Source organism: Leptosomus discolor, chromosome 9, assembly GCF_034619465.1.
Source record: "Leptosomus discolor isolate bLepDis1 chromosome 9, bLepDis1.hap2, whole genome shotgun sequence".
Lineage (NCBI taxonomy): Eukaryota > Metazoa > Chordata > Aves > Leptosomiformes > Leptosomidae > Leptosomus > Leptosomus discolor.
The window spans coordinates 656,635-666,164 of record NC_141399.1 but is presented as its reverse complement, the minus strand read 5'-3'; the positions used below and the strand labels follow the sequence as shown (position 1 = coordinate 666,164).

The following is a 9,530-nucleotide window of genomic DNA, read 5'->3' as shown; positions in this document are numbered from 1 at the left end:
AGCCACAGCCCTGGCTGCCGAGCCCCGCCGCAGCACACAGGCACCACACCGACGCCTTTCCCCTTCAGAACATCCACCCCTGTTTCTTTGTACACTTTATTAAATACACCCCGGCTGCAGAAGCCCGTTTACTCGTTCTCCTCGCTGCGCAGCCTGGCGTTGGGGTTGGTGATCTTGATGGCAAGCTGGGCAGCCCGCTCCACGATGACCTTCCGGTTCTTGGAGGACACGTTGTGAGCGATCTCCGCGCAGTACGACCTGTCCGAAAGAGGCAGCCTGTCAGCCTTGGCAGAGGCCGAGGCAAAGGGCGGCAGTGCCGAGGCCGCAGAGGGCGGCAGGGTCACGGCCCAAGAGCCGAACCACACGCCTCCCGCACCCGGCCCGCTCTGCCCCGCAGCAGCGGCTCGCCTCCCAACAGCTCGGCCCTCCCACTTCTTCCCTCGTGGGTGAGGAGTCAGCAAGAGGCAGCTTTTAATTGTGACTCTCATTACTTTGTTTTGAAACAAAGTGCTGCAAGTGGGTTTAGGCCCACGCCCGAACAGAGACGAAGCCACAGCTCTGACCGCTGTTACCGCAGCACCGTGACCGCCACCATAAGCGGCATTTCTGCCAAAGGTACGAGCCTGCCAGCCCCAAGACGCCCCCTGCGCCCTCCCGCCCGTGGCGCCACAGCCCTAAGGAAACCCAGATGACCGTTGTGCACTCAAAAGCAACAACTCCCCTTGTCCCCTGCCCACATCTCCCCCTGACTGCGCCACCCTTTTGCCCCCGCGCCGCTGGGGACGGGCAGGGCACTGCTGCAGCGCCAGTCCCGCACACTCACTTGTTGCTCATCATGAGCACCTCCAGTTCTTTGACGTTGTGGACCAGGAACTTCCTGAAGCCCGTGGGCAGCATGTGCTTCGTCTTCTTGTTGCTGCCGTAGCCGATGTTGGGCATCAGGATCTGGCCCTTGAACCGCCGGCGAACTCTGTTGTCGATACCTCTCGGTTTGCGCCAGTTGCGCTGAAGAAACGTGGGAAATATTTCAGAGTTACAAAACGAGATCAGTCTGGAAACACCCGCCTCGAGGGAACAGCTGCGGCCCAACCACCCTCCAGAGGGACCCGCTGTGCCAGGCTGTGGCCGCAGGGCCCGCTCTGCCAACGCCGACCCTCTGCCCTTTAGTTCCCCCCTGACCCCAAATCAGGCAATCGTGTCCCACGTCCCCCATCCACCTAACGAGCTTCCAGTGACTTCTACCTTGATCTTGACATAGCGATCAGACTGATGCCGGATGAACTTCTTGGTCCTCTTCTTGACGATCTTCGGTTTCACGAGCGGCCTGAGGGCAGGCATGGTGCCTAGGAGGGGCAGAGCCGGGATGAGGAGGGACGCCCGAGGCGCGGCGCGGCGCCGCTGGGCTCGCAGCCCCTGTCGCAGACTGCCTTCCGCTCACGGGCCACTCGGAGGCCGGCGAGGGAATGGGTGTTCGCCTGCAGTGTCTCTGCCTCCCGCCTCCGAAGCTGGCAGAGCACTGGGAGCTCTCCAGATGCGATCCTGGGAGGTCCCACCTTGCCCGGGCCGCGGCCGCCCCCTCCCCACCCCTCACCCTCCCGCCCCAGCGGCGCAAAACGCGGCTGCTGCAGTGCGGACGGACAGACGGACACCGCCGCCAGGTCCGCCCTGACGGACTAACGGCGACCGAGACCGACCTAAGGCAAACCTGCAACCGCCTCTGCTCCGCGCCCCGGCACGGCCCCGCGCCCAAAGCGGCCATCTTAGCCCGCGCTCTGCCGTTCAAACGACACGCGTGGCTCCGGCCGCGCTCCAGCGGTCGCCGGGTCGGGCCCTGCATCGTCCCGGGCCATCACACACCCCCCCCCCCCACGCGGGTGAAGACCGGCCCCGCCAGCGCGGCCCAGGACAGGTCCCAGCGCTGCCCCCGGCCACCGCCTCGCCGGACCGGGGCGGAAATGGCGGCTCCCCGCGGAAAACGGGTGGCGGAGGGGAGGGGGCGCGCCCGGAGGGGGGCGACCATGCCGGGGCAGCGGCGCCGGGGGCGGATGGACGCGGATGGACTCACCGGGTGCGCTATGGCGCTTCCGCGGCAGCCCCCGCCGAGAGAGGGAGGCGGGGCTGCGCGCAGCGGCTTATGGGACACGGGGGCGGTCCTGCCAGGTCCGTGAGGCTGCGCAGAGCGGGCAGCGGGGCCGCGCGAGGCACGGAGCCGCCGCTGAGAGGGGTCGTCGAGCGGGTAACTCGGGCGAGAACGTCCCGGGAGAACGGATCGGTGCTTCCCGCCTCCCCGCCCTGAACCGTGCGTTCGGTATGAGGCTGCCAGGACCTGCCCGGCGTCACTTCCGCCAGGCTGTGCCCAGACGCCGCTTCCGCCAGTCCCGCTGTGCGGGCGGGCGCCCCCTGGCGGCGCGGCGGCGCGCCCCGCCCCGTCCCGTTCCCGCCGGGCGCGGCTTCGCTCTTCGCCCCGTTGTGCCGCCGCCGCCGGCACGGCCGGGGCCGGGAGCCGTGACCCCGTGACCCGCCCCAGCCCGGCGGGCCCAGGCCGCGGCGAGCAGCCGGGGAGAGCGCTCGGGGACCCGCCTGCCCGGGCACACGCAGCCGCCCGCGGTGGGCGAGAGCCCCGGGAGGAGCGAAGGCCGAGGTGCGACGCCCCCGGAGCGGCTGCAGCCGCGGGCCCCCGGGCCCCCAGCCCGAGCGCACGGGGCCATGGCGGGAGCTGGCGGCGCCGGAGGGAGAGCTGGGGCCCGGCGGCAGGGCCGAGCGGGGTCTCCTCTGCCACCCGCGCAGCTACAGCCCTTGTGGGGAGCAGGGGGGTCGCGGCCTTTCCCAAAACACCCCGGAGGCCGCGGGGGGAGCAGAGGGGCTCCCCGCGGAGAAGTGGACTCGGCTGCCTGCCCGCCCAGCTCCTCCACCTTCAGCCTGAACGGCCGGTTCGGGTATGTCTGTCGTTACCATACATCCGTTGTGATATTATAGAAACGCCAACTTGCAAAACTGTCTGAAGAGCTGGTGCGTTGCTGGTCACTGCAGCATCCAAACACGCTCTAACTGGGGTAACAAGGAAAGTCGTGCTCTCCTTTGCTCTATTTTTTCCCTCTAAAAGTTTCTCCACCAATCCAAACAGTTTGTACTGTCCCATTTTTGTAAAGAGCGAGTTCTTTGCTGCTGTGGCAGCTGTGGTCTGGCAGGAGGGAGGTGGGACCATGCTGCTTGTCTCCTAGAGCAACACTTGCACTCCTCTAACGCTCAGGGTAACTCTTAAGTGGGTGCCCAGTCATGTAAGACCCCAGCAAAGCTTTTGTTTCCGAAGTGCTATTTACAGCTTTCTGAAAAAAAAACCACCCACGGAAGTGGCCCTGAGAAGTTCTGGCGGTGGTTTTGCAGCTGGGACGCAGTTGTCAGTGGGACGGGCAGGGCAGCTGCAGCTGCAAAGCCACCTTGGATCAGGGAGGGAAGCCCTGTTCTTTGGGACTGTCTTTCTTCCACAAGAATTAACATTCTGAGTGGACTCCAGCATAGGGTCAGCCTGAGGAGAACTTCTGGGGCGATCGTCACCTCTGCAGCTCTCTGCGGGTTCAGAGCACAGAACCAGACCCAGACAGACTGCCCTGCTCCTGCCAGGCACCGCGCCCTGCGCGCCGGCACCACCGCAGCCCCGGGACTTCACTGAAACACAGATGCAGCCGCGCAGCCCAGGGCAGAACCTGCCCCTTGGCTGTCGCTGCTGCTCCTCGCAGCACCCCGACGTTGTGCTCCAGCACCTCGGCACCGCCTCCGACGCAGCGGGGACCGAGCGCAGAGGCGTGACGCCCAACAGGGCGGCAGGAGGAGATCCAAACTCTCTCTGAACCAACCTATTTTCCGCCTCTTCGGCCTGCTTTCCGCGTGCGGTTCTGGATGTCCTCACAGGCGATGGAGCAGGACGTGGCGTACGACGCAGCCAAGCGTCGCCCCCCGGCCCAGACCCCGCTCCCCCACCCAGACTGAACAGACGGTGCAACAGAGAATTTATTAAAATACAGCGATTTCAGTGTCCCGCAGCAGCGACATGCCGGGGGCTCAGCCCAGGCTGAGCCGCTCCCGGTTCTCCCAGAGCCACGCGTGGTACACGTTCAGCTTGTGGTCCTGCGGCTGCACCTACAACGCAGCGAACGGGATCGACATTTGCCAAAACACCCCCTTCCACACACCCCCTCCCCAGGCGGGACCCCCCGTGCCTTGCAGGGAGCAGTGACAGGCCGTGCACTGAGGGGTCCAGCGCTCGGTCAGCCCGAAACCCCCACCCCCCGTGAACGGGGAGGGGGCCCTGCGCCAGGGAGCAAAGCGTCCCTCGCAGCCGCCCGCCATCACAGGAGACCAGCACAGGCGAGGCCCCACCAAGGGATGCCGGGATCCGGCTGGCAGGAAGCACAGGGAACCCCGGCCTGACCCGGAGCAGGGGAGAGACTCCCACCCCCACATCAAGGGAGTGAGAAAAAGAACACGGTGGAAGTGGGAAGTGACAGAACAAAAACAACCCGGGTGACACAAGCCTTCAGGTACAGGCTCGGGCTTGCGCATCCTGGGAGCCCAGCCCACCGAAGGATAAACCCAGCTGTCTTCCGTTTCCCACCCAAGGCAGCCCGCAGGCACCAGCCCCGGGACACCGAAGGACGGAGCCCCACTGCCGGCAGCGCGGCCGCGGCACCCACCTCCTTCCACTCGTTGACGCAGAAGATGCGGTAGGAGTCGTTCCCGTACTTGCCGATGCCGTGCAGCTCGATGGGGTACTTCCACCGCTTGCTCAGGTACTCGTCTGCAAGGCAGGGCCACGGGCCTCACCGCCTGCCTGCCGGCAGCAGGGCGCGGGGAGCAGCTCTGGGCAAGCCCCCGGCTCTGCCGTCCTAACACCTCCACTTGGGAACGTCTTGAGTGCGAAACACAAGTTTTAGCTATTTCCTGGTGAAAGCAGGCGATGAATCCCTACGGGGTACATCTTAAATAGCCCTGCAACAACTCGCTGAGGGCGAGTCTTAATTACATCTCTCTCCTCAGAACCACAGGGGAACACTTTTACTCCAAGTATAGAAAATCACAGAAAAATTCAGGCTGGAAGGGCATCAGCCGGTACAAAACGGAGCAGAGTCACCTCATCACAGTGCTGCAGAACAGTCAGCCCTGCAGGCGTTCCTAGCTTCTCCCGCTCAGGGACGTCTCCCCACCAAAGGCCTCTCGCAGAACCCACAACGTGTGGGTTATTTTATCCTCGGTTACGCCGCAGGATCGGCAGCTTTGCATAAGGGACCAACACGTCCCAAAGCTGCATGAACCAAACCAGCGCCGACACTTGCCAAACGGAAGGCGAAGCCACCGCGCGCCGTTTGAACCAACGCTGACTGCCCGGGCAGCACCCGTCCCACCGTCCCAGGCATGGCCAGGGAAACCTACCCGAGAACTTGGTGATGGTTTTTGCTCTGAGTTCGTAGAGGCCGAGCGGTTTGAGCAGCTCTGACATCTCTTTCCAGTCTGCGGCCCTGGCTATTTCCGGAGAAGGATACTTCTTCAGGAACTCCCAGAGCACAGGGATTGCCATCTTGCCTAGTGACAGAAACCACCGTGAACAGAGAGCCGTGCAGGCCATCCTCTCTTTTGACTGCCCCCGTATGCCTCTTGGAATCCTCCTTTTCAGAGGCAAGAGTTATAAATTAAAGATTTTCTTTCTCACACTGACACAAGTTAATATACATTTCTTCTTTCATCGCTGCCATTACAAATGGCACCCGTTCTGACCTTGGAACAGCAACCCAACACTTAAGCAACATGAAATTGTCTTACTCCGTTACCTGAAGTTTTATTGAGAAATATGGTTGCAATGAGAAGTTTCCACGGATCATGGAAAAGTGTTTCTTGGACCAGATTAAAAGGAGAGCGTGGAGGAGTCCATTTCCTTAAGGCCTTCCTTCTAGGTGGGCTGGGAGCTGTACACGGAGGCAATACAGGGATGGTTACTGGACAGCAGAGGATGGCTTTACTCATTTAAATAATGAAAAAAATTGGAGACTTTTTGAAGCAGATTCATCCAGGGGGGCACTACGTGCGGACGGAGCAATGGCCATTCCACACAAATTTCACGGAGCGGCAGGGACTGCGCGTCCCCCGGCACAGACTGCAGTAAGGGTCACGGCTGCCCACCTGCGTCCCCGCGCCCCATGACACGCCTGTGTTTGGAGGAGAGACCCTCCAGCTCCCGCCACGCTCCCGTGTACGTGCAGAGCAGCAGCCGCAGGGTACGGGGCTTCCCCCGGCAGGGTGAACGCCTCAGCGCTCCCAGGAGAACTCCCCCGAAGCCCTTCGCCCCAGCGCTGCGCTGCTGCCAGAAGAGCCGCCGAGGCGTTCGATACCAGAGACCTAACGGGTGTTGGCAAGGCACAGACGCCGAGGTTTAACAGGGGGCAGCCCGGCACCGGGGCAGGCAGCCTAAAACTGGCGACTTTCCGTGACTTCACTTCATCTTGAGCCATCCTATTCCTCCCCCCACAAAAAGAGATCTATTTCCCTAGCGAATATTGTACCTTCTTTACTGTATTTACTTGAAAAATAGGGACTCGTTTTCCTCCTATCCACTTGTGTTCGTGGGACAGACTCTTCTGTAAAGAAATAATACTTCAGCATTAGAAAACCCAAGTATTTTGCTGTCACGTTTCATACACTGCTCCCACTTTATGCTGTGATGGAAATACAAGGATTTCTGGTAGGTGTACAAACATAAACATGCTTTAGATTCACTCCAGTGCTGCTCTGCATTTCAATGCCGTGAACAATCTTCAGAAGATTAAACCGCTACTTTGCCACAACCTGAGGGAAGAGGCTCAAACTACAACCAAGGACTAGACGCTGCCCACACGCTCTAGCACACGAAACAAGCTAGAACTTGCCTTGTTCATGAATCAAACTGACCAACCACACCACAGGAAGGGTTAGTGCAGCCAAGGTCATGAACACGACTACGTTACACCTCACAGCTAAGAGGCTGGCAGGGCAAGTTCCAGTTGTGAATTCAGCTGCATTAAGCTAGAGGCTGTTGGATAAAGAAATGAGGCGGATTCAGATGGCAAAGCCACCAGCCCGAAACGGAAGACTGTGCTGGTGCCGTGAGGAGAACCGTGGCAGAACGTTAGGGTCACGTCCTGCTCAGCAGCGCACACACGCTGGCGGTGCTGTCACTGCTGTGAGGATTGTCTTGTCACACGGCTGCAGGACGTCAGCACCCGTTTCAGTGGCAGGTTTTAATTCCCAGTTACCTGGATTCCCTCAATCTGCCTCCTTCCCTGCTTTCCACCCACCGGTTTTCTCCTCAGGCTTTGCAGAACCTGCCTCCACACCTTCCTCCGCTGCCAGGACCTCCAGCTGCCTCTGCGCGCGAGCTGCCGCTGGCCTCAGCCGTGCGCCCGACTGTGACCTGGTCACCCTCCACGGAGCTCTCCCTGCACCCAGCGGGTCGGTGTTCTGATCAGCAACGCCCTGACCACCAGCGGCACGCGGGTCTGTCTCTCGACAGAGCTTCTTGCTCTGAACGCACTCAGCTTCCTCTTGGCTACAGACTCTTCTCTGCCTTTTCTTCTGCGTATTATCTCGATTCCTCTTCCCTGAGCTCCTTCCAGTCTTCTCACTCTGAATGCTTTTTCCACCTGCCCCCTTTTTTTTCATTTTCAAACAGTCCTGGGGGTTTATGCCTTTCGTGATCAAATCTTCACTCTCTGGAGTGGACGTAACATCTTCCAGGTGCTCATTTCCAGTCTGAACATTTAGAATTCTGTCCTCTGCACCGTTTTGTGTACCGAGGCCTTGCACTTGCCTGTGGCAATCCTCGTTCTCTAAAACAGTTCCCGCAGCTTTTGTGCCGCATCTTTTCACCCTCGAGCGGGCACTGCTCTGACGAGGAGCTGTAAAATCAAAGTCTTCTGCTTTTAGCGTTGTCTCACCAGTTTTCCGAAAATACTCCGCAAGCGCGCTCTTTGATCTGAGCTTGCTGCCGTCAGGGCTGCGGTACGAAAGGAAGTAAGTTAGTGACGGCTCCTTCATTCTCTCGCTCTTCGCTTAAAAAGTTGTTTAGAGTTTAAAAACAACGAATGACAAAACCAGCTGGCGGGGTGACGCACAGACACGCTTCTGTGCCTCGGCCAGGACAGCTCTGCGCACAGCGCTGACAGGCAGCGACGCGCTTCAGCTCACGAACCCCGGGTCCGGCAGGGACGCGGCTCCCCGGTACCACCGGGGGGGAGGAGGGGGATGCCCAAAGGCGGGCGGTGGCTCCACCCTGGACCCAACCCGCCGGCCCCGGCCTCACCTCACGAAGTACACGTCGATCCTCCCTGCCGTCCTGCCCGACTGCCTCCGCCGCGTCTCCTTCTGCCACCCGCCGGGGACAGCGCCGGGCCCCGCCGCGGCCCGTCTCCTCGCAAGTCCCCTCTCCGCCGCGGCGCCGGCGCTCCCGCCGCTGGGGCTGGGGCCGGGACGCTCCGCTGCCTCCACCGCCGCCCCGTCTCCGCTACCGCCCGGGACGCTGCGCGGGGAAGGAGACGCCCGAGTGGAGCCCTGCTCCAAGCGGGGGGCGCCGGGGCCGGCCCCAGGCCCCGAGCCCCGAGCCCCGAGCCCGCCATCGCCCCCGCCCCCGCCCCACCGCCATCCCGCCCGTCGCCGCCGCCTCACCCGCCGGCCGCCGCCATCTCGGCCGCCTCCATCACGTGACTCCCCGCCGCTGTTCCCGCGTCCTGCCCTGCGCAAGCGCATCCTGGCCCCGCCGGTGGGCGGGCGCTCCCTGCCGGGCCGGCGGGCACCCAGGCGCATGCGCGTTGCCCGTGGCGCCGGCGGGGCGGGCGTAAACAAGCGGGCGGTGGCGGCGGCGGTTTTGGGGCGGGGGGGGGTGCCCGGCTTGACCCGGCCCGGCCCGGCCCGGCCCGGCCCGGCCCGGGGGATGCGGGCCGCGCTCACTTGGCGCGACAAGGCCGAGCAGTGGTGAGCGGCCCTGGGGGGAGCCGGGCCGCTCCGCCGTGAGGCGGCGGTGGCGGGGTGGGAGCGGGCCGGCCGGCCGGCCGTGGCCTGGCCGTCGGGGCAGCCCGGTGAGCGGGGCGGGCGCGGGCTGCGCGGCCTGTCTCCGAGCAGCCGTTCTCCTTCCCCTCGGCGGGCCGGCCGCGGGCGGGAGCGGCCGCCGTCCTGCGGCCCCCGGGCCGGCAGCGGTGATGCGGTGACGCAGAGCGGCTCTGGGGGCCGTTCGTGGTGTTTCAGCGGCGTTTCGCTTCGGGCCAGCGGCCGCCCCTCTGTCGGTGCGGCTCCGCCTGCGAGCGGGCCGCCGGGGGCTTCGCCCAGCCCTCCCGCCCCGCCGGGTGCGGGCTGGAGCCCGGCTGGCGGCCGGCGTTCGGGCTTCTCCCGAGGGCGGGGGGACAGTCACGGGGGGCGCTGGTTCTTTGGGGAGTTTCCTCAGGAGTCGGACGCGCTCCCAAGTACGCAAGTGACCGGTTTTGTGATGTGGTGTCTTTGGCGTTGAAGGAAAC

General features: G+C 63.2%; 3 protein-coding genes across 3 annotated transcripts in view; 1 reads left to right on the top strand and 2 right to left on the bottom strand.

Moving 5' to 3' along the window:
- Positions 1 to 82: 82 nt before the first annotated feature.
- RPL32 (ribosomal protein L32) lies at positions 83 to 2,114 on the bottom strand. The gene is made up of 4 exons (XM_086470176.1): positions 2,066 to 2,114; positions 1,243 to 1,343; positions 824 to 1,005; positions 83 to 258 (listed from the first exon to the last, which is right to left on the bottom strand). Exons 2-4 carry the CDS (start codon positions 1,336 to 1,338, stop codon positions 129 to 131), a joined length of 408 nt encoding a protein of 135 aa, XP_086326302.1. The 5' UTR covers positions 1,339 to 1,343; positions 2,066 to 2,114; the 3' UTR covers positions 83 to 128.
- A 1,876-nt stretch (positions 2,115 to 3,990) lies between these two features.
- Positions 3,991 to 8,826, bottom strand: MBD4 (methyl-CpG binding domain 4, DNA glycosylase). The gene is made up of 7 exons (XM_086470298.1): positions 8,327 to 8,826; positions 7,323 to 8,020; positions 6,552 to 6,626; positions 5,823 to 5,957; positions 5,428 to 5,577; positions 4,692 to 4,795; positions 3,991 to 4,137 (listed from the first exon to the last, which is right to left on the bottom strand). The coding sequence occupies exons 1-7, from the start codon at positions 8,824 to 8,826 to the stop codon at positions 4,060 to 4,062; spliced, it is 1,740 nt and encodes a 579-aa protein (XP_086326424.1). The 3' UTR covers positions 3,991 to 4,059.
- A 127-nt stretch (positions 8,827 to 8,953) lies between these two features.
- Positions 8,954 to 9,530, top strand: part of IFT122 (intraflagellar transport 122) — a 32,613-nt gene continuing 32,036 nt past the window's right edge. Inside the window, exon 1 of the mRNA XM_086470280.1 lies at positions 8,954 to 8,994. Within this exon, the coding sequence (XP_086326406.1) occupies positions 8,954 to 8,994 (41 nt within the window). The remainder of the gene's footprint in view (positions 8,995 to 9,530) is intronic.

Bases quoted from the DNA above. Each gene is read 5' to 3' on its own strand.
- RPL32 (XM_086470176.1), bottom strand. From the start codon at position 1,338: ATGCCTGCCCTCAGGCCGCTCGTGAAACCGAAGATCGTCAAGAAGAGG. The intron at 1,006-1,242 runs GTAGAAGTCACT...ACGTTTCTTCAG, and splicing joins ATCGCTATGTCAAGATCAAG to CGCAACTGGCGCAAACCGAG. The intron at 259-823 runs GTGAGTGTGCGG...TCTTTCGGACAG, and splicing joins GTGCTCATGATGAGCAACAA to GTCGTACTGCGCGGAGATCG.
- MBD4 (XM_086470298.1), bottom strand. From the start codon at position 8,826: ATGCGCCTGGGTGCCCGCCGGCCCGGCAGGGAGCGCCCGCCCACCGGC. The intron at 8,021-8,326 runs GTGAGGCCGGGG...TTCGTACCGCAG, and splicing joins ATCGACGTGTACTTCGTGAG to CCCTGACGGCAGCAAGCTCA. The intron at 4,796-5,427 runs GTAGGTTTCCCT...CCTGCCTTGCAG, and splicing joins AACCATCACCAAGTTCTCGG to ACGAGTACCTGAGCAAGCGG.